Source organism: Acomys russatus, chromosome 31, assembly GCF_903995435.1.
Source record: "Acomys russatus chromosome 31, mAcoRus1.1, whole genome shotgun sequence".
NCBI classification, from domain to species: domain Eukaryota; kingdom Metazoa; phylum Chordata; class Mammalia; order Rodentia; family Muridae; genus Acomys; species Acomys russatus.
In genome coordinates this window covers 21,551,759-21,576,634 of record NC_067167.1, presented here as the reverse complement: position 1 = coordinate 21,576,634, position 24,876 = coordinate 21,551,759, and the positions used below count along the sequence as shown (strand labels likewise).

The 24,876-nt window shown below is 40.6% G+C and overlaps 1 protein-coding gene across 1 annotated transcript in view; it reads right to left on the bottom strand.

Moving 5' to 3' along the window:
• Positions 1–24,876, bottom strand: part of Atp2b1 (ATPase plasma membrane Ca2+ transporting 1) — a 105,293-nt gene that overhangs the window by 38,816 nt on the left and 41,601 nt on the right. The window contains exons 2-3 of the mRNA XM_051139637.1: positions 12,742–13,168; positions 3,673–3,870 (exon numbers count right to left, since the gene is read on the bottom strand). Coding sequence (XP_050995594.1) covers positions 3,673–3,870; positions 12,742–12,949 — 406 coding nt within the window. The 5' untranslated portion in view covers positions 12,950–13,168. The remainder of the gene's footprint in view (positions 1–3,672; positions 3,871–12,741; positions 13,169–24,876) is intronic.

The following is a 24,876-nucleotide window of genomic DNA, read 5'->3' as shown; positions in this document are numbered from 1 at the left end:
CATTTCAACAAAGCTTCTGTGTAACTGACAGAAAGACCTAAGACCCAATATGGGCTTGGTAATTATGGTTTTTCCACTATAAACCCTCCAGGAAAGGCATGAAAATAGAGAAAGGCCAAAATTAAGTCCACAAATTCTCACAGTTACTACTATACAATAAAAACAATAAAAAATTTAATCTTTATCTTATCGTTTTATTCTTCAAATTTCTACTTTTGAAATTACACATTATAAAGATACAGTTGCAAATATATATAATTAAATTTACCACTTAGAGATAGGTGTTCAAATTTTTCCTGAAAGGAAAACCACAGAAGATTAAAGACAATATAATAGAGGTTAAGAGGAAGGGATTGTGAAACAATTATGTACTTATCAGTTTTAACTGAAACACGTATTTATCTCTAAACTACCAAGTATTTCAAAGAAAACATGAAACAGTGAATATATTTCATTTCATGTATGGTTCCACACCACATCGCCCAAGATCACACTGATCTCTGAACAGGGAGGGCTACATCCTCTCCAGAAGCCGAGACCTTTCCCAGCTGGTGACCACTGCAAACTTTTTAGAAGCTATGGAGGCAAAGAAAGTAAATCCAAGATCAAAAGTGCAGAGAGTTTTATGTTTTCAGTCCTACTCTAAATAATTTTTACCAAAAGTACTCCCCTGGACATATATTCAAATGATATGCAGTCTAAATTTCACCTATATCTACCTCAAAGCAACTACTCCATCTAAAAATTCTTGACTTAGCAATCTTTTAAAAATTATTTTATCAAGGATCACATTACATGGGATGTGACACGCTGAACACAGACTCAGACATGAGATCTCAGCTCTTTAAGGCAGAAACCATATGAAAATAAGAAATGCCATTTAAGTGTGTGGCAGCAGGTGTGTACAATCCCAGGACGGGGAGGTTAAAGCAGAAGGCGGCAAGGTGAAGGCCGGTCTGAGCTACATTGCAAGACTGTGTTTAAAAATTCCACCATTCTTTTCATTATTTCATCCAAAATTATTTAGGTAGAGATGAGGGAGTTAATGACTTTCCATAAAATGTTCCCATACCAGTTGCAATAGGTTTGTAGTCTTAAGTTTCATTAACAAAATATTTAGCTTTACTAAGAGTCAAAAAACATGGCTATATTTAAGGCAATGGAATATTTTTACGCGTATATGCATCTAGGTGCGCATGCAGTATGCACAGGCCTGCAGGCCAGGTCAGCACACTGGGTGTTCTCCTAAATCACTCACAACTTACTTTAAAAAAGAAATTTTTTTTGAGACAGGGTTTTTTTTGAGACAAGGTAACCTTGGCTGTCCTGGACTCTCTTCGTAGAGCAGGCTGGCGTCGAACTCAAGAGATCACCTGCCTCTGCCTCCTGAGTGCTGGGATTACAGGTGTGCGCTGCTGTGCCCAGCTCAGCTTGTTCTTTTAGATGGGTGTCTTTCATCAAACTTGGAGCTCACTGATTCTGCTAGGCTGGCTGACCCATGAGCCCCTGCACCCAGCCTGTCTTGTCTTGCACTCTTAAAAAAATAAAAATAAAGAGCAACTACCAGATAACTTTCTACCCTGGGACAAAAAACTATTTTCAATGAGTTCTAGTGGATCCTGAATCTCAGAAGGCTTTAGGATAATGCTAGATTATTGTCTCAGATGTATTCAATTAGCAGAATTTCCAACAAATTTGAGGGAATTTCTAGGTACTACATCCTATAAATGAAATAGCTTGGATGCCAGGAAGGCTTGCCCAAGACTTTGTTCACAATAAACTTCGCACCACTGAAAATATTTTCCTTACAGTCTTGGGGAAAACTGTTAAAAGTAAAAATTGCTTGTATTAATTTGTTAACTAAAAATCTAGATTATCCGTTTTCAATACTCTACCACGAGGGTTGAGTAAATGGAAAACTGAAAAAAATTCAGTTGTATGTTTTTAAAAATAATTTATTTATTTTTATTGTATGTGAATTGATGTTTTGCCTGCATGTATGTCTGTGTGAGGGTGTCAGATCTTAGAGTTACAGACACTGGTGAGCGGCCACATGGGTGCTGGGAATTGAACCCAGGTCCTTTAGAAGAGCAGTCGGTGCTCTTAACTGCTGAGCCATCTCCCCAGCCCCTCAGTTGTATGTTTTAAGACCGGCATTAGCATGAACACACTCACACAGACTACACAGAGAAATATATGGACTTTTTAGAATCTGTAAGGACATATACTAAAAATAGAAAAAATGTGGAAAGTTGTATTTTCCAGTAAGTATTATTTCCTTCTGATTACTTGTATTCCTCTATTTTTCCACAGAAATACATACTTTTTGTTTAAATAAAAAAATGTTTGTTTTTGTTTGTTTGTTTTTTCCTAAATAGTGACAAGTATATTATCAAAATACCTTGTTATCTGTACCAGTGATTCTGATCTGGGGAGTTTAAGTCACTATGAGTCAGGTTACAAAAGCCAGATGCATTTTTTGGTGCCTCATCTGGAAAAATAGTCCAGTTAACAATGAGGATGGGTTTTGATCAAATATTAACAGTGCTGGCTCAGAAGCTCTGCTCTCTACTATGTAAGGTAAACAGGCATATTCTGTGACTGACTTGCTTAAAAATCAGTAAGGAAAAGGTGTTCAGAAGCCCCAGGCACACCTCTGAAATTTCTTTGTAGTGTTACCCAGACAACTTCTACAGACAGCATTAAAAAAAAAAAAACAAAAACAAAAAAAACCCAAAACTCTCCATAGTGTAGAAAGCATAAGAATGAAGCCTCCACATAAAAAAAACATTCTGAAGGGTCAGTCCTTTGACACAGAATACTGTAAGATGACTTGAATACAGTATCCAAAAATCCAGGCAACAGATTCCCTAGTCTATGGACTACAGCAATGGTAACGCTCATTATAATAAAGCCTTGTGAAAGGCAAAGAAGAAACGGGAGGAATAAATGAAAAGCAAAGACTTGTAAGAGCACAAGAAAACCAGCTGTGGACAGACACTAAAGCCGATCTGCCCTTCCATGCCACATTTCCTCATGGGTTACAGTGCTCCCCACAGACTAAATCCCCCCCAAATCCAAAACACTCAAATATCTGAAACTTTTTGAGAACAGACACGATGTCACAGTGGAAAACTCTAGCCAGAAAATTGTGCAGATAATTCTTTAAAATATTGTCTAAAATTACCTTCAGGGAATGTGTATCTGAGCCATAAACACATGTGGCACTTAGACAGGCCCGTTCCCTAGGAACCTCATTATGTATGAACTGTGCAAATACTCCTGAGTCCAAAGACAGGAAATCCAACACCTAAGTCTCAAGCATTGCAGGGTGAGGGGTATTAAAACTGGGTGTAAGAATTTCTATATAAAAATAAAATAAAAAATTTAAAAACCTGAAAACTAGAAACTCCTGCTAGCAGGCTGTATCATGCATGTGTAGTAGCCAGATGTCTAACCACGTCCACACAGTACATGTGTGGAGGAACAATTAAACTGTGTCTCCTTTACGAGTTCCTGTGGAAATCATTTGGAATAACATACCTGAAGTGTTTACAACAGAGCCTAGCACACAGCAGTTAATAAACCCTCTCTGGCACTATCATTACTATTATTATTACATATTATGCTGAATAGCGTCACAAAGGACCCGCCCCACTTCTATGTACTTACCTGCGTTATCCCCCTCTGGAGGTTGATAAAAAGAGAGGCCCAATGAGACTATGGCTGCAATTTCTAGTATAATTAAAGTGACGTCTTGTAATGCTTCCCATACTAATTGAAGAAAGGTTTTTGGCTTCTTAGGAGGTATAAAGTTCTTCCCAAACACTGCTTCTCTCCCTTCTAAATCTGCAGGGTTTCCACTCAAACCTGATAAAAAAGAAAACAAACTCTGGTGAAGGCTGAGGACTTGTAAGTGAAAGCATCCACTTTACTCAAAGCATATTAATTTGTTACACTTCAGATTGTAAGTCACGGGACCATATCAGAATGTTTACTTTTGTTCTTTTTAGTCTAAACACACAGAATTAAAGTCAATGAGAAACATACAGAGCTTTACTTAAAGTACACATTTTAAGTAGCTAACTTGAGAGTGGATCGCATAGGCTGGGACACAGCTCAGTGGTAGAGTGCATGTGGCATGTGGAAGGCCCTGGGTTTGATGCCCAGGATTGGGGGGGCAGGGGGACTTTTTAAAAATGACTTTAACATTTTCACCTTCACTTTTTCAGCTGCTCCCTTTGACCATATTGCTATAGACACTTAAGTCATCAGAACCGATTATGACAATTTGAGAGTTTATGTTAAAATTAAATGCTTCCCTGGTTTTATGAACGTTTTCCTTCTAAAATGGGGACACTGCTGTAAAAAGATACAAGGCAGATTTGCTTAAGGTACCGAACGCTGGCTAGCTAATCCACAAATTGGCAAAATTCCTTTTTTTTTTTTTTTAAATCCTTAATTACTGAAGAATGAAGAGCTTGTTTTAACACAAGCTCTAGAAGCATCTCTACCACAATGTCAGTTTTAGGTAGACTGGTAATATCTTTGTGTCACAAAGCAGAGGACTTGTAATGGCCTCTTATGAAGGGGAGCTGCAGCTGGCACTGCTGTTGTGGGGGGAAGGGGCAGTGCAGGATGGGACAGTCAAGTGTTTAGGACATAGAATATAAAAGCTACCTTTTAATCTGTCAAATTAGACCTTATTTCAGCTTTAAGAAAAAAAAAAAAACTGTGGCAGGAGCCCATTTATGGAAAAGCGACAAAGAAAACAAGAAAGGGCTGCATTATTAGAAGGCTCTTGTATTCAGTATTTCAGTTCATCTCAACGCTGAGGCAAGCGGAGAACTGAAGAGACATCAGACTACATCGCTGGAAGAAAGGGACAGACCCAAAGCCATCACATCACCAGCTTTGTTGAATGTACCAGAAGGAGATTCCAGAGGATGCTCTCACTGGTAACTGTAATATGGTTACACCAGGCAGTTCAAAAAGCCTTGATGACAAGTCAACCAAACCTTCCAGCACCCTAAATCTCTGAGACAGTCCACAGGACAAAGACAGAGACGTCACTAGACACTGGCATGTCTGGGTAATTTGTGTAGCGCCTGTTGCTTCAGTGACCTCATGTTGAGGAGGAACGGGGCTAGCCTAGGAGGAGTCCCAGTCTCTAAGAAATGGGTACAATTTTTTAAAAAATTCATACTTATAACGATTACCACTGATGACAGAATTTACTCCTGATCAGCTTTAAAATTACACAAAATTATAGGTCAAATTTTATCTTTTATTAACTGCAGATAATGTCTTATGTTAATATTGAAAAGAAAATACACATGGCTAAAGAGAGCAAAAAAAGAAAAGCAGGCAGCGAGGACTTCTGTGACTCTTCTAGACAGCATGCACAGGTAAACATATGCTTATACCATTAACACCAAAGTTGCTGGGGAGTTACAAGACCTCAGATGCAGGTCCCATACTAAAGTCTTGTGTCATCCTTCCTCTGCGGGGACACAGCAGTACTATTTGTTGGGATGGCTTACCAAGGTTGTTTTCAAGGAGAAGGCATTAAGTTTGTAAATCCTAAGTTACAAGGTAAAGTTTATTCAGTTCAGTGGGGGGAAGACAAGTTAAAAATCTGAACGCTGGAAGTGTGAAGCCCATCTGGGACACAAACTTTAAGCACAGATTTAATAATCTTGGTATCACAAAGCTAAGACTATTTTGAGCGGCCCAGTGTGATGTCCATTGCTCTAGATGCTGGGAGGCAGTCCAACAAGTCCCTGCAAGTGTAAATCACATTAGAGAGACACAAATAGATAAGCATACCTGTAATTCAGGGCAGAAGACTTTTAAGAGGCCACTGGGATTCTCTCAGTGGACTACATTAGCTTTTCTAACAAACTACCATCTGACTGAGTATGAACAACGAGCAGGCACTGAGAAGACCAGAATGGCGTGTTTCCAATAGCACAAGTGCAAAAGCCAGAGATCAAAGACGAGGTTACAAGATTTAGGAACCAAAAAGCAAGCCACTGTGGCTAGAGTCCAGTGATCAAGAGAAGAAGAGGAAGAAGAGGAAGGAGGAGGAGGAGGAGGAGGAAGAGGAGGAGGAGGAGGAGTCAAACTTGAAAAAAGACACAAAACAAAAAACCAGAGGCAAGATCATGGCGGGGGTGGGGGCAGATATACAGGAGGATTATTATTCACTTAACTGTGAGGGGAACTACCTGAAAGTTTTCAAGCAGGGAAGTGATAACTAATGTGCAATTTAGAAAGGTCATTTACGCGGCTGTGCTGGAATGCTCCAGGGGAAAGACCAGCCAAGGGGATGTTGCACAAAGAGCCGAAAGTGCTTGATTCTGGGTTTAGATGGAGAGCCAGAGAGGAGTAACTGGATCTGCCAGGTACCTTGGAAGGAGATCAGACAAGGTGAGGAATGACTGGATGTGAGATGAAAGGGAGAGAGAAGAAGAAAGAATGGTATCTAGACCCAACTTTTAACATGCTTTTTGTACAAGGACTTGAGTGGGGGTGGTTTACTGGAATGCACAGCTAATGTGTGTGCATGTGAGTGGGTGGATGGCGGTTATCTACTAAGACAGAGGAGAGGAGGCCTTAGGGACTGCATGGCTGGTGGAACGGAAAGAAGGGACTATTAGTTCTGTTTTGTAGACTTGAGCAAACAAGCGGCATTCTCTAGAAACTGACTGTTGGCCCTGTTCAAAATTCTCTGCAAAGTCTGAGCCATAGGGTCAGCAACATACACGGAGTCTGGAGACAACCGCTAGATGAGTGCTTTCTTAGAGCCAGAATCAGCGGGCAAGAGGAGAAACTGAAAGATGCACCACAACACAACCCAGGACAGAATGAAGCATGTTCAAGCAATACTACAGAAGCTTCCGTAAGAAGGCGGCTTAAAAGATGCTGGTGCCGACTACGATGACCTTGACAGGAACCTTCCAGCAGCGCAGCGTGGAACAGAGTCTGATTAGAAAGAACTGAACAGATAATGGGAAGAAAGAGTGAGTGGGAACAGTAAGTACCCATCATTTCCTTCCAGAAGTGTGATACGGCGAGGAGAAATACATCAGTAAAGTTGAGTTAAGGAGGGTATTATTTGTGTTTTCAAAGATGGGGGTGGCAGATAATAAAGCAAGCTATCTACCAAAGGAAATGACAGAAATCGAGAAGATGACAGGACCTTGCAGGAATCATGAATATTTATTAGAGCAAGACCTGTGAAGAGGTACATACAGAGGGATGCAATCCAGGCTGGGGACATCAGTCTGACAGAGGACAAGAAGATGCTGCCACTGCAGGACGAGGAGAGCTGGCAAGGAAACTGCCTGGTCTCAGTTTTTAAATTACAGAAGTAACAGATTATTAGGAATAACATCAATAAATAGAAGGAAAAATCTGCGGAAACCTGTGAGCTGCGCTGATTATAGCACTGTGGCAAGCAGTCAAGGTCAAGCACAGGACTCACCCTCTAAAAGCACAGTTAGTTTCCGGAAGAGGAAACACCCAGAACCCATAGAAAGCAAATGTAAAATTTAGACACTTTACATGTCTGCTCCTGAGACTGTGACTCTTGTAAGAAAACATGGCATCTCAACTGTTGCTTCTGACTTAGGAAAGGAGATGTAGGTTTACTGGAGTGTTTGAAGCAGGTAAATTTAACTGAAAAAAAAATCAAGGATAATACATTCCATATATGACTAGGAACTGTGTGACTATGGACATATATGCGTGTACATATATGTAATGGTGGGATGGATGTAGCAGTTATGGTGACTTTCCGATGTGGGAAAGAAGGATACAGACTTGTGGGAATGTGTCCATGTCCACCTTTCTTCATTGTTTCAGTTTTCAAAGAGGAGGTGATTCCCTCACCAGGCCTCAGACATAGACACTCATTTCTATATGCTACCATGTGCCCCGCAGGCACTGTGGGAAGGTGCTGAACATACAGGAAATAACATTTAATTCTTTACTATACCGGCAACACACTTCTTGGACAAGGTCATGCAGGATCAACCCAGAACTCACAAGTCTAAAACCATACACGCTAGCACACCAGGGCCATGTAAATACTGGCTGAACATCTGTGCTAATCTGCAAAGCCAAGCACAAACCGTGGGGCATGAGAGCATTTTTGTACTAGCCCCTAAGTCAGTAACGATTTATCCCCAGGGAAAGGTCAATTTTTCTCAGAGTTAAAATACATCACGGCATGGAGACAAGGTCAAAGAGTACCAGTACCAGAGACTTATGTCTAGGGAGTGCAAATATAAACCGTCACTTAAAACATGGAAACTGGGCAACCAATGCCAACGGCTATTGGTCCTGTCCTGGTTCCCATCCTACCCCATGTTCGTCCCTCTCTATTGCCATCTTTCCCGCCCTCTGCTGGGTTTATTTTAGCCTCTCTTTTACCCCATTTGACTATCACCACTTACAAAGCTCAGCTTTACCCGACTTCTTCCCTGGGTGGTGCATGAAGCACCTGTCTTTATTAATTCACATTTATATTGTATTTAGTGCAGTACTGCTGCATAACAAATACGACCCTGTAGCTAGAGGCCCGCGTTCCTGAAATCTACAGCAGTCCTCAGTAGAGAAGACATCTGAGGCTAATGTGAAAATTAACGGTTTAAGAAATGGGACTGGCAATACAGGAAAATAAGATACAAAAGAAAACTAGTTTAAAATAATTTTAAGTGTTAGGATGTTATAAACGAATTACCTTGGCGCAAAACTACACTCTAAAGCTGTGAAGACTGTAAGATACATGTTTGTTCTAGAAGACACAGCCAGAAATATGACATTCCAAGTCTCAACTTCATTTTATCCTGAACTTTTAATTTCAATCCCCTCAGGAATTATGGTGGTTAATCAAAAAGATGGCAAACTCCCATCTGACCCAAATATGGGGCCAATGCATTTGTAGTTTTTTTGTTTTGTTTTGTTTTTAAAAGACAGGGTTGGTTCTTTTCGTTTTTGGCTCCCCACCCCCAGACAGGGTTTCTCTGCATAGCCTTGGCCGTCCTGGAATTCACTCTGTAGACCAGGCTGGCCCCAAACTCACAGAGATCCACCTGCCTCTGCCTCCCAAGTGCTGGGATTAAAGGCGTGTGCCACCTCTTGAGGACAGAACAGGAGGTACCTTTCTAGAGAACACGTGGTAAGCTGTGGTAAGCAAATGAGGAAGCAAGAAACACAGCTGCCTGGCTAGGAAGGGCATGCTTTTAAAGGCCACAATGCCGAGGAGACTCCACAGCCTGGCTCCTGAATGCCTCCCAGAGGGCCCTTCATTCACCGCCCTCTCAAGTCACCAAGGGAATGGGATCTGCCACGCACACTTGCTAACGATTACTGCTTCCTCCTCCAGCCCAACAGCCAACAGGCCAAGTAATCATGATAACAATCCTTAAAACTCAAGTCAAAGAAGGCCTCTCTTCCTTTCTGTGCTGATTGCCTCAAGTACTTTGTCACTGACAAAAAAGCTGACATGCAAAACCACTTACCCACCATGTTAACTCCAAAAATAAGTCTGTTTTTGCGCCCAGGAAAAGGATTAAGAGACAAGAACAAAGCAGCTCTTTCTCAGTATCTCAACTCTTCGTAAGGTGTATGGACCCAACTTTTATAAAAAGTGATCCTCTCTGTGCCAGTTAAAAGCATCAACTCGGGGAGACCATAGCTAAAGTGTGACTTTGGGCAAGGTTTTTTTGTGTGTGTGGAAAGGTGGCAATTTTGCCTTTAGAATAGGATAAAGGAGTTTTAAGGATAAAACGGGTTAACATTTGTAGGAAAGCACTAATAACCAATCTAGCACCAAAAAAGTTACCTAACGTTGATTGTTAATGTTTCTGTTGTTGCAATCCCTAAGAACTATGTTGAGCTGCCCCTTCAGACAAGCACCTTCAGCGTGACTTAAGCCTAATACACTAACACTAGATTTAATTTAGTCACTACACATTTCACTTGGCCAACTGTCTCTGTCTCCCTCTTCTGAGAATACAGGCGAGATCTTTGCTTTATTCATGGATATACATACACCCGGGGGCTGAAAATACCTGACACATAGCAGATACTTTCTAATACTATACTCCAGCAATTTTAAGACACATATACTTATATTTCAATAAACTTTCGAGTGCCAGATATAACTTAATTTTATACTCAGAATTTCCTCTACCAACTGCTAACACCTTTCTGTTTTAGGGAGATATGTGGAATTGGAATCTGGTAAAAGGCTGTTTCCCATGAGTGGATCATAAACAAAAGTGCTGAAGAGACAGGGACATCTTTCCTTTCAGCAACAGCAACAAAGCCCGTGGACTCTCAAGAATCATTTCAGTTCTCACTTTCCCCAAACAACAGTTATCCTAACAAAAAGGCATTTATTTACTGTCTAGACACACCCCTGGATACACAAGCCCCAGCTGCTTACTTTTCATCCTAACTCACTTATGAGTTGGCTGATTGATCAGTGAGACAAAATGTTAAGATTGTGGAGTGAAATACTTCCAGTAAGGGAAAGCTATGAAGAGTCCTTTGGAAATGTCTCTATGGTGTTTCCTGCCATATTGGTTGTATTTCAGTAACCATAAATGCAAATATAATGCTAACCATGGACTGTTTTGTGAACTTTTAAAAGAACATTTCAAAATGACAAATTATTTATATATAAACTGTAAAGACCAGTTTATACAGATTTTAGGAAACTAATTCACTATTATGAAGAATATGATCAAGAAAGTTTTGCAAAACTGAAGACAGAAAAACAGTTCATAATTTCACTTACTGCCCTAATGTACAAACAGTAAAGATAAAGTGTTAAGTCAGTTCCCCAGAGACCACTCATGACTTCTACCATGCTGCTGAGAATAAATAATCTCTTTTTCTAGGAATTTACTAGTGGCATAATTTCCAATTAAATCAATGCAAAATACTGCTTAAAATAATAAAGGAAACTATAGTACAAATAAATTAATGAGAATCATGCTTATAAAAATGACAAGACATAGGAAAGGTATAATCAGAAATTAGGAAACAAAAACCCTAGTAACTCATAGCAACAAAATACAAAGATATGGTGGTGTGAAAGGCAGTCAAGTGTTCATCTGGAACTAAAGTTCAACATACACCTTCTGCACGGCTGGACATCTAATATGGATTATGCATATTGGGCAAATGTCCTGCTACAGGACTATATTACTACACCCCTCGGCCCTCAATATGCCTTTTATGAACACAAATGTGTGTGACAATGAGTTCTTTAAGGTTAATGTTTCCTGTTCACTTGTTGATCATGAAGCATTCAGTCGATACTAGATGAAGTGCAGTAAGTACGTCTGAGTAAAAGAAACTAATATCCTAACAGCGAAGAGCAGCGCATTAACGTATAAATCTAGCACGCCAAAGGTAACTTCAAAACATGTTTGCATAATGAACAGGCTTAACATTTTATCTTATTAGTAAGGTGCAACATGAAGCCTACATTTTTAATAGTTCTGGCTTGAAATAATAGAGAAAAATCTTGAGAAGTCTCCCAGAAAAAGACTTCGTGCAGTGAGATGATGTCATTTTAGCGCGTGTGTGAGCACAGACCCTGAGTTCCTCAACACTGTGGTACATCAGAGAACTCAGAGGGCCTTTGTGTCATTTCTGTCATGGGCACATTCACATACAGCTACATAAACACTTTCAAAGAACCTTTTTGGTCTGACTTCAAGTTCCTGAATGATTGTGGAAATCACCTTTTGCTATTACATTAAATTTTGCCACCAGCAGGAATGCTCTGAAAACGTTGAGAAGAACAGTTTTCATAATTTTTCTATAACTCGCTTCAGAGTATATACCAGTATAAAATTTTAAAAGAAAACATTCCCAATCCTACGAACACAAACTGTAGCCTCCACTGAAGCTCTGCCCTCACGCGCAGGGCTGTTCTTTACAATGTCACACAGCCTAGCGCGAGCTCCTCCAACACTCCTGCCTTCCCCTCTCCATGAACTTTTTTCCTCTTAAGCATTTGGTATTATCACACTGTACATTCAGTTTAGTTGTTCATATTCTTCTCAGAAATTTGGGAAACTTTGTATCCCTAGTTTTAGGAACAATAGGATTAACTTTGTCAGATCATTTCCAAAGTCCAAGGACAGCAAAGCCCATACTACAAAACCAGGAATTCACGAAAATTAAAGCCCTTTCAAACACAGGGAAGCCCGACCTAATCTGACCACATCGATGTTTACTAAGTGAGAAACTTAACACCCTCTAATCTAAAATGTTGCGCTCAGGCCTCGTAAACTGATTATTATTATTAAAAGTTTAGATTAAGTCCCATGAGCTAAACCAACTGTGATGGCTACTGGAAGTGAAAAACTACTTTAGGCCATCAGGCAAAACAAAGGCTAGTGAGTGAGCAGTTTATTTCCACTGAATCCCCTGGGGGGTACCACTCTCCGTTCCATCCTCTGCATCTCCAGTGAAGGGCAATCTTGTTGTTGTAAACTGGAGCGCCGATGCAGACAGAAGGACAGAATATTTCAGCTCACCACTCTGAAACATGTAAGTTAACAGACTCTTAGCGCAGCAATATGACGCCTCATTATTAAACGCACGGATGGCACCGTCATGCAACAGCCAAGACAACACAGACATGTTCGCATCTAAGCTACATGGACACTATTCTCTGCCCCAGCGATTAAACAGCACAGTAAGACTCACCTTCAGTGGGAGATGTTTTCAACTTGGTGCAAATTCCATAGACATCTCCATGGCTTTCCTGTATTTTTCGTAAAGCATCTGTGGACCTGAGCTCCATAAGAGCCCGCAGCTCTTGGAGCGTAATTCCAAAGTCTCCATCATGATTAGCTTCTTTCAAAGAGTTTTTCACACCGCTATATGCAACTGAGTTGTTTGCCATGTCGCCCATTACAAGGATAATTTGTTAGGAGGAAAATGTTTCCCAGAAGAATGAAATTTTCACTTGATATACTTCCAAGATGAAAATCTTTTAAATATGAAAATCTTCCTTAAACCAAACACTCATTGTATGACTGTAAAGTAGTATCAGCAGCAGCAATTCCCAGAGAAGTATCTTGACCGCTGGCCCATGACTTGTTTCTTCCTCTCAATCCTGAGACGCACACATCTGTAAGCAGAAAAGGTTTAGGTGTTAATGGTTCACTCTCGAGAGCACTATGAGTGCAAGTAAGCATTTCTCTTAAATGTTAAATAAGGCATGCTAGCTACAAATAATTTGTCAGCTACGGTTTCAGATAATAAATAGTATAACTTCTAAATAAAAAGTGTGTTATCGCCGGGCGTGGTGGCGCACGCTTTAATCCCAGTACTTGGGAGGTAGAGGCAAGCAGATCTCTGTGAGTTTGAGGCCAGCCTGATCTACAAAGCGACTCCCGGATAGCCAGGCCTATAAGAGAAACCCTATCTTTAAAAAAAGAAAAAGAAAAAGAAAAGAAAAAGAAAAAGTGTCTTATCTAGTCATCAGAACTCAGTATTAAATGAAAGAGAGTAACACCATGACCAAATTTCATGTTTGTGTATTACTTGTTAGTTACCACTGAAGTGCTTAGTTCCAGCTTTGCTAGTTGCCTTGAAGTCATCCTCTCACTTAGCTACTAGGATTAAAAACGGTAAGGACTAGACAAATTGAATTTTCACCTAACTCAATGGCTGAAGCAGCTGAGGTTGAATGGTGTCCAAGGCAGAATTACTTCTTACACGGCAGCTCGCTAACCCTTTTCCAATCTAACAGCAGCCTATGGAAGGGCAGAGAGCTGAGAAACTGAGTAAGGACACTTTCCTGCATTACTCCTTGGCTCCTTCGCTGCTCCGCTGTCCCTTGACTTTCTAAGCGACCTTACATATGGTTCCCATCGTATCGCCACCTCTGGACTTCGATCTACTCAGAGCTGCTTTTTACATCTTAATCTTTCCTGTTACCTCATTATCTCACTGTTTATCTAACCAAGAAACAAGAACTATGGCAGATCCTATGGCAGACAGATAAAATATTTTTAAAAAATGTAAAAAATGAGAGTAAATACACTGTTTTAATTTCTTCACTATATTATTTTCAATCCATCTTTTTTAAAGTACCTAAAAATGATCTGTCATTCTTATTCTAACATGCTAAAGAATGGATTTATAACATTCCCTGAGAACAGCACCCTTCCATGATCATTACTTGGGTTTGAACTCATATCATCTTTGATTCCATCCTGAACTCTTTCAGTCACAGAGTCTGGTTAAGTCTTCCTGTGGTAACATCTCCTGCATTCAATCCCTGGCACATTTTGCCACTGCACTGTTTGTTTGTTTGTTTTGTCGGTTTTGGTTTTGGTTTTTTGAGACAGGGTTTCTTTGTTTAACACAGCCTTTACTGTCCTGGACTCGCTCTGTAGACCAGGCTGGCCTGGAAGAGATCCCCCTACCTCTGCCTCTAAGTGCTGGGAATAAAGGTGTGCGCTACCACGCCAGGCTCACTGCATTGTTTTTAAAAGTATTTAATATCAAGCTTCAGCTGACTGAATCAACCATGCTGCCTCTCAGGCAATCTAACCCCTCCCCCACCATATACTTAATAAAATGCATGGCAACTGGAAAAGACCCTGGCAAGTCCAATCACTTTTTATCTAACACCATGGTTTGTGGTCCACAGACTTCAGCTGCTGTCAAAGTCAACTGGAGGGCTGTTTATAGAAGCTGCCTGCTGGGACCTACACCTCAAGACTGTGCAGTTCAGTAGAATTAAGCATGTACTTCTCTTGAAGTTCCAGACAATTGCTAGAATGGAAGCTGGTTGGGAAAGCTAAGCATTTATGCCTTCTGTGCTGAGGAAGGCTGGCTAAGTGAAGCTTGTTTGTCTTGGGTTAAATTGGATGGGTTAAACAGTGATGGGCCCTAAAAGGGACTTTTTTCCACTGCCTTCTTCCTCTCACATCATAAACTCTAATCTTGCCCAATCACTGCCATTATATTCATCTCCTAGGCCAAGTGGGTTCCCACCTACTCATACCAATTAAAAAAAAAAAAAAAAAAGTGTAGTTGTTTGATTACCGTCAGTTTCCATACCCAAAATCTGTTGGCTAGAACATCACATCAGCCTTAATACAGATTATTTATTCTGAGAGATAAAGCTAAGATTCTTGCCTGTGTTGCGATAAGAGGATGTGTGTCCATCTAACTCCTGGCCTGCTACAGAACTCTGTTTAGGGCACTTAGCCTATACAATTTATCCCAGAATAAATGACACTTCTGATTAAACCACTGTTGGTAGTGTGGGGTTTTGTGGAAACCTGCTGTACACTGGCACAAGGAAAAATGGCCATCATCTTTATATGGGGAAATAATGTGGATTCTTCATAGACATAAACTTTCCTAGGCATGGGCAGAGACACGAAAGAACACAAAGCATGACTGTGAAGCCCACCTGCTAAGGGAAGCTCAGAGACAGCACTGCTAGTAATACAATCTCAATTCCTTCTTTTACAAGGTAAACCGACTTAAAGAATGGGGCAGGGTTGTATGAAAGTTATCTAGGTTCAGTAAAGGTTAAACCTCAGACTTTAACATAGTTTACACCAACTAAAAGAAATACAGGAGAGCTAAGTAACATGCGAAATAAAATATGGAGTCATATAAAACACTCCCTGAAACGATTTTAAATACACAATACCAACATTATAATCCTGTAGGCAGAACAGGAAATGTGCTGATATAGCTAGGAAAACCAGCAACAAGACCACCTTTTAAATGGACTTCCCTCTCTTCGCTGATTCTAAGTGCATGCTAGTGAACTGAAGATGTGAATACTGTGCTTCTTTAGTCTATAAAAATTTAAAGCTGGGTAATCAAAACCGTTAGATAACAGGATCAGGATCCAAACAGACAGATGGGAATGAAGCTAAATGCAATTGGTACACATACATGATCATCTTATATTTAATTCAAAAACATAACTTTACAAATATGCCTAAGAATGCATCATCATATATGAAAGACAACGGCCCAATTTATCAAAGCTAAATACGTGTGAACTTGGTATCAATCAGCATTATCATGTTAATAGTAAGGGTCAACCTTCATCACACAATCACCAGTTTTCTGGAATATATTTTTGTAAAAAGAATTAAAACATACTAACAGTAAGCAACCTTTAGAGAGCCTTCATTTTGCTAGGAACAGCTACCAAGGAAAGAGTCGTATAATCTTAGGGATATGGGGGATAAAAATCCAGTTTCCCATTTTACAGAAATTGAAGCCAAACATTCTTGATCAGCAACCATAAAAATACAAGTATTAAACACTGAGTCACTAAGCCAAGAGCCAACGACTAACTCTGAAACCAGGGTACATGTCCCAACAACATGCCGATGGTAAGGCCCACCTAACACCCGGTGGCAGGACTGCCACTGTCCTCTAAATTAGATAGATCAAAGAACCCAAAAATATGTGGTTACAGCTTCTCTCAAAAGAACATGTGAAAAGAACTCCATCTTCCTAATGACTCCCCCCTTCTTTCTCAGCATATGTGGAATACACACAGGTATGAGCAGAAAATCAATTCGATTTCCCTTTCACCCCAACAGGCAGGTAATAGAATCACCAACCTCTGTTAACTGTCTCTCACTGTGACCAGCATTTTATCTAGAGGTGCTCTGTAAACTAGAGACCCAACCTGCCTGCGTCAGTCTTCCTCAATTACATACAAGTCAGTGTGGACAACCTGAACCTCAGCCTCTTAGAGCAGTGGTTCTCAACCTTCCTAAAGCTGTGACTATTTTAATACAGTTCCTCATGTTGTGGTGACCTCCATCCAAAAACTTATTTCCATTGCCTCTTCATTATCGTAAATTTTGCTACTATTATGCTTCGTAATGTAAATATCTGTGTTTTCTGATGGTCTTTAGGTGACCCCTGTGAAAGTTTCAGTCAGCACCCAAGGGGTCGAGACCCACAGATTGAGAACCACTGCCTGAATGCCCTCCCCCCCAGGGGAAAGGCAGATAATCATTACATGTTAGACTAGACTGATGCCTACTACACTAAAAAAATCCCTGAAAGGAAGACACACTATGCTATCTTGTGTCTCAGCAAGACAAACTAGAATCTTTTATACTACATCCACAGCTACCTAGGCAGGAGTGCAAAAACACTTTCTACCATATTCCTGCCCTAAAACCCTGAAATAGTCTTTTAGAAGCAGATAGTGACCTACTGCCAACTACTGGATACAACTGTGACTGTGGAAAGAACATGTGGTCAAAGAAGTGAAAGAAAACAGACATATAAAAGAAGACAAAATCCACATAGTTTAAAGTCAATTCCTATTAAATGAATGTATACATACCACAGACACAGACACACACACACCACACACACACACACACAGAGAGAGAGAGAGAGAGAGAGAGAGAGAGAGAGAGAGAGAGAGAGAGAGAGAGAGAGAGAGAGAGAGAGAGAGAGAGAGAGAGAGAGGGAATTATCTAGCAGGATCTCATTTATACAGAACTGATACCGCAGAAAACAAATAGTGTTCACAATGCCTGATTAATCAACCTCCAAAGACTTGTGAATATCATCCTAGCTCCCCTGAGTAATCTACTCACCTTCCAGGAGACTGACTATTCCAGGCACAGACTTGGTACTGTGAAAGTAGTTGCAGCTGGGTCACATTCTAAGTCCAGCATGAACCCTTCAGCAAATGCCTGGAGTGGGAGGGGAACAGAAGAGGGCCTAACCTGCTCTCTCGTCACAGCTGTTTTCACACAGCTGGAATAACTTGAGTTACCTCTGTGGCTTTCCCAGTGAACTGTGATCTCAGGATAGGATGTGTCCTATTGATTTTTAACCCTCATCTGTGACTAGGATCTAGTGAGGGTTCAATGTTTTATTGAGTAGAAACCCTCTTGGTTTGTGCCTCGAGCAATAATCTACTTGAAAGAGCAGCTTGCAACAAAGTAATAGCAGTTCAAATAACAGAACAACCTTTACAATATAGTTAAAATATACGGTAAGTAGTGCATTATGATTTTTTGAGAAGGTTAGCACTTGAGTTTTCAAACCATCTTGGTATTAAAGATGTATCTTTTTTTTCCCCTTTCAATTCTTTCAGACGATAGAAATGGAAAAAGGATTCCAGGCTGTGCACGGTGACAAAACTATGGGGAAGCAGAGGCATTAGGCGCGCGCGCGCACACACACACTCTGGAAAGTCTCAAATGGGCTACACACCACTACTGCCAATGGTTTTGAACAGTATTCCTAGATCTTTAATAGCAGGCCAAGGCAACAATTCTGAGCTTTAGCATTTTATAAAACTTGGAGAATATGGGATGTTTATTTGAGGAATAAACTGTTAAAGTTAATTGTGCCAAATAAAAATATATCAAGTCAGCACAGGAATTAATTTAGCAAGTGCTCTAAGAAACAAAGATATATGCCGGGTGGTGGTGACCCACACCTTTAATCCCAGCACCTGGGAGGCGGAGGCATTTGGACCTTTGTGAGTTCAAGGCCAGAGCCAGTTCCAGGACAGGCAGAGCTACACAAAGAAACCCTGTCTCTGGGAAAAACAACAACACCCAGAAAAACAAACAAACATACAAACAAAAATCAAAACAAAGATAAAACTCCCACCCAGTAAAGGCCATTTAGTCAAATCCTCAATCCCACAGTTAACTACAATCCCTTGAAACGTGCTGCTCCTATTTACTTGCCCCTCTCTGATTTACTCCCTACTCGCTAATCAATTTATTCCATTAGAGGTCCTCCTGTGCCAGAGAAGCCACTTTCCAGGTGCCCAGTGATTCCCAAGTTCCTGAACCTGAAGAACACACACAGTCCTCTTGTTTGACTTCCTGGCAACCTCTGCTACTCTTCGCCACCCTCCCAAGACAGGTTTTCTCTGTGTAGCCTTGGCTGTCCTGGACTCGAGGCTGGCCTCAAACTCACAGTGATCCAGTGATCCACCTGCCTCTGCCTCCCGAGTACTGGGATTAAAGGCATGCGCCACCACGCCTCTTAAAGCTTCTGCTATGTAATCCCTGCACTGGCGCCTCTTGTTCCCACCACCCTGTCATCTCTAGCTGCATGTTCCCTTCCGCAGCCTGCTCTGCAAACAACTGTCAGTGGAATCACTGGGGCAGGGTTAGGTGATACTGTAACTGTTTTCATCTGGTTTTAGTTGCAGAAAATGAGATTGACCTTTAGATAATAAAATTTTTATTTGCAAATGCAATTGCAAGACTTTTGTTTGTTTTTCTCTTGTTTCAGAATTTTATGATTGAATTAAAACATACATAGCAGTCTGCCTCAGAGGAAGTGTGGGGGAAAAAAAATCAGTTTCTTTATCTTCTCCCACCCCAAGGCATAGGCCACTTGTTCCCAACAACAACAACGCAGGTAAGAGTGGGCGATACAATTTTTAATATTCATGATCCAACGCACAGATATCTTGACAATAACTAGAAAAGCTGTTTGCCCTACGATCAGGTGAGTTGGCAGACTTTTCTCCACATAGCCAGGTGACACCACGTCTCTGAGGAGACTGGCCTAATCTTGCAGGGCTATACTTACAGAATCAACAAACCATAATCAATTTCTATGTGAATGCTACATATTGCAGACCTTTGTTTCTCAGTTGCAGTGTCTGTCAGTAACGCTTGTAAGGGCTCTTTAAACAAGCATCGCTGGGCCTCACCTCAAAAATGTCTAGGGTTGATGCAGTGCAGTGTGAAAATGTCCATGTCTAACCTCTGGGATGCTGGGGTGCTGACCTTGCTGCCACTCTGATAAGCCACTATCTAGGAGACTGTGACCTGAACTTTGACTCATGACCTAACTGTTGTATGTCCATCTTGATCCAAAAGTTTCTAAACAAAACAGGCGAATTGCTCAGGGTTCTGCGCTGTGCTGCATGAATAACTCAAAGCAGACTATCTTCTAAAACTATTTTATGAGCTGGTACTTTGAACTCTTTTGGTTTTAATACCAAGTACATTGATATTTTTCCATTTAAGCCTCATGTTTCACAAACACTGTGAATAATTTTCTTGTTTCAAACTAAAAATGCTTAAGCACCTTAAAGCATTGATTTTAACAAATTTAACAAAATGCTCTAATTTAGATACCTACCTTCTATCACATCTCTAAGATAAACTGTACTTTTTCCTGTTCTATTGTTCTACTTAAACATCTTAAATCTTTCATTTTTTACAGTAAGATTCTTAGTTGGGATGGGAGGGAGGGTCTTTTGAAAAGCTCCAATATAAAGAAAGTTAATTTTATATAATCCTGTGCAATTTACCAAATATAAAAACATACTATATCTCCGGTTAAATATGAGAACCAAATGTTCTATCATTTTCTAGTCTCTCTGGTGTTGAAATTTTCAGCTATAGTCAAGGAAGAGATTTCTAAATTAAAACACTGTTGGTTTTTTTTTTTTTTTTTTTTTTCCTTCTGCTCAGGAGCTAAGAGGCAACATGAACACTTGAACGTCGCACCAGCTGCTCCACCGGCCTACTCAGTTCTTAAGAGCTTCTATCCTGTCAATTCACAAGAACCTACACTTAGATGCTTAAGGAAACAGGATGCTCATTATGTCAGTGAACAGGCTCACAAAAATAAAGTTGGCAATACTGAGGGAAGCTAACTCTTCTCTGTAAATTAACATGGGCTTTTGGTTTTATTAAAGGAAAATTGGATATTTCAAAGACACTGCCCGGCACTTCAAAATTGAACGCAAAGCTAAGAGGACGAGACACTTCCCATGTAGTTTAATTGTAGATGGTCTTTTGCAATTTCCAGCTACAGGTACTGAAGAGGAGCTTGAGAAATCAATACTCACTTTCATGCTAGTTCAAGTAGTCTGGCTCGGGAAAAAGAAAAAAAAAAGGCAGTATTTTAAGAAGATATTAGGCAACATTGGATTTATAGTTAACTTGATAAAGTACCAAGAACCTGGGCATTAGGAATGTGTTGAACTTAATCCATCATACCACCAATGAGCCTCTAAGCTGTTCACATATTCCCAATGCTTCTCCTTTAAATCTCCCTACACACACACACACACACACACACACACACACACACACACACACACACTCCTGACCTTTTGGGTTTGTATTTTGACTGCTACTGAAGGTGAGTATCACCCATTAAGGTCATCAACCTAGAATTGTTCTATTTTCAGATTTTCTCTCTGGTATACCTTTTCTCACTGGTTGTCTTCAGTTTTACTGAGTCTTGTCTGCACATTCTGACTGCTAAGGCCACCAGACTTCTCAGCAATATGAGCTTCCCTCACATGCTAACTCCTCAGTGTCTTATGCATCTCTGATCCTCCTACTATGTCCATCTGGTTAATTAGAGACCTCGTGAACGAGACAAACCTTATCAGGTTAAGCAATATTGAAAAAAGACATATTTAGCTTATTGAGAAGGGATTGAGAAAAGGAGTGTGAGTGTGTGTGTGTGTGTGTGTGTGTGTGTATGTGTGTGTGTAGGACAAGGCCTACACTTTGGTATGTACACTGGGCTAGTCTTGAACTTGATGCATTCCTCTTGTTTCTGTCTTTGCACTACCATGCCCACTGAAAAACAATTAAAACAATTCTAAAGGCTAGACATAGGGGCATACACCTTTAATACTGGCACTCAGGAGGCAGGGGATGCAGAAGTAGGCCAACTGCTGTTGAGTTCAAGGCTCACCTGATCTACACAACAAGTTCTAGGCCAGCAAGGGCTGCATGAGACCCTATCTTAAAACAAAACAAAACAAACAACAACAAAAGTCCAAACTTCCCCTTTAAAAAAAAAAGGTAGTAGTTCGTTAATAACTTACATGCCTCAGTAATATACAGCCAACTGACACATCTTAGCTATCCGGAGCCTCATTTCAAGACTTCCTTACATTATTTGCACTCCTGAAATAAGACCCTGTTTCCTTAGTTGCCATTGCAAGCCAGCATCTCAATGCCTTTTCTGTTAGGTCTCTCACTGGGCCTTGCCAATAGCCACATACATTCTACTCCACAAAAGACCATCTCTTCTCTTGGAAAGCACGCCTCTCCTGGATTTTCCTAACACACTAAGCTGCCCTGTTTCATCTCCTCCTACCACACCTGCTAGAAACATCTGTCCTCAATGCAACTTCATGACCGATTCTCACCTTGAGGTTGGCAACTGGATCCATCCTTGAGTCCACATACTACTGAGATGACGTAACAACAATTAACGATCTCAGGCTGCTGCTTTTCAGCCTCCGCCTTTCTCTAAGCACCTGTCTCATCTACACTCCTCTCTTCTACTCAGTGAGGGCATCACTTAGTTCTCATAGGTCTCTAACCAAATTCATTGGCTTTTAAAATCTTTACAACATACTAAACGAGGGCATCTCCCAGATCTCTTTGCAGGACTCTCTTGGCGACTCACATAACATCACGGCCTACATCTGCTACCTCGTCCTCTTGCTCCAGATTACCTTACAGCTGTTGGCCCACATCACCACAGTATTTTTCAGTACTTCAAGTGAAATCGCTAATGTCAAACTTAATGCTGCCACATCTATATGGTTTTCTCCTGACGTTTCTATGAGTTCCAAAGATATCTCAATAAAGCCATGTCCAAGACTCTGTCCTCAAGGAGTTCCCTCACAGTCTCTATGAAGGGAAAAGACAAGCGTATAAGCAAGTACAAACATCAAACAAGGACTCACGAAGGCAACGGTGAACAAAGAAAAGAACAAAGCACTTTGTGAGTGTGTGACTCCAAGAACAGCTTCAGGCTTTGCCATCTAGAATATGCCTCACCTGGACCAGGACTGCAAGGGTGGCAAGAAAATGAAAACAGGTATGGCAGCCTGATGTCTTCAGGTACAGGACAAAGAGGAGAAATTAAATAGCAGGTCTCGTGATAAAAGCATTATTTCTATCTCCAAAGAGCTTCACAGAAGTTAATCTTCTAAAATACAAAGTAAGCTTCCATAACAGAATACCAAAATAACAACTGCAGCACTCAAAAATAAATAGATAGATAGATAGATAGATAGATAGATAGATAGACAGACAGACAGACAGACAGACAGACAGACAGGGGAAGTGGTGGCTCAGCAGTTAAGGGCTCTTGCAGTTCTTCCAGAAGACGAGAGCTCAGTTCCCAGGACCCATAAAGGCCACTTCAAACTGCCTGTGACTCTCATACCAGGGGATCTTACAGCTTCTGGTCTGTGCATGCATATATACTCATATGTACACAGACACACACACACACACACACACAGACACAGACACAGACACAGACACACACACACACAGACACACACACACACACACACACACACAAACACACAGAGAGACACATACACAAACACCAGAAGTTAAAATAAAGAAAATAACTGAAACTGAAGGTTAATATAAAACCAATGAGGAAACATATAATCTTCAAATTTGGTGTGATTCTTTCTCCTAATAAAGACAAGTAAGATCACTTTATAAGACTAGAGCTATTTGTGCCATCTTTTGAGAAGACCAGAAACAAGTATAGTTTCCTTTCTTGGCTTTAGAAAGAAAACTGAATGAACCAGGAAGATGAGGATTACTTCCAAGATAGTGGTGGAAACTGGGACGCATCTAGCTCCTGAGCATTAAGCCCTACAGAGATCTTCAACAGACCTACAAACCAGCAGAGGTGCCTGACTGTCACAGTGGTGCATGCTCCCTTGTGAAAGCTGCCCTATCCCTTTTTTTCCGAGGACGCTTCGAATGGCTCCCAACTCTGACCTGAAAGCATGGAAGCAATCTATTTATGTGTTTCTACGGTCTTTCAGGGCCTCTGTAACACATTCAGCATGTAACACAACCTCTTGTGCACATCACCTTCCTCCTTGTTAAACCCTATGTAAGGTCTGAAGGCAGGATGGCCATTCATTTCTGTATCTCCTAGTGACCACTCCAGCAACAGTACTTTGCCCATAGAAACTGTTCAACACTGGGTAATTAGACTGAATGGAAGCAACACCATTAAAGCCAACATGGTCCTTTATGAAGGAAGGCTCATTTGGGTGCTGGCAAAATGAACTTAGCTTCACAGAAGACAGGATTCTTTCAGCATTTACAATGGCATATGGCCCACCAGTTAATCAGAACAGAAATGATAGTCCACAGCTTCTTAGATTCCATGTCAAACTTTCTGAACCAGCATGGTGACTGTGACAAATGTTGCTTTCAAATTTCAAATTTTTCAACTGTGAAAAGATTGTTAATTTTAACTCTCTGGCCTCGGCCTGCTATTAGGACAGCGCTGACACACAGCAATAAGCACACAGTGAGCTGAAGCTACTGTGATGGTTTTGACCAGCAACAAAATATTTTAATTAGTTTCCTGTCACACTTACATCTAAATTAATTCTTATTGTGGACAGTACATAATACACATTCATTACATAGACAAATGTGCTAATTTTGGTAGTTGAGGGTGATATCCTTTCATATAGTGACTCTGAATAAAATTTAAGAATTTCAAAAAGCCGAAGAATTTTATAACAGCTAACCTCCAAACTAGGTTGGGTCCATATCTGAAAGAATAACACAATGATCACCTAAAGGGAGACAAGTTTTCTTCCTGTGGTTAAAATCAGATATTTAAATTATTATAGGTTTAAGAATCTTGGGGAAAAAGAGCCATTAAAGAAAACCAAGACATGGGTTGTAGAGATGGCTCAGCAGTTAAAAGCTGACTGCTCCTTCCAAAGGACCCAGGTTCAATTCCCAGCACTTACATGACAGCTCACAATTGTCTGTAACTCCAAGATCTGACACCCTCATACAGAAATAC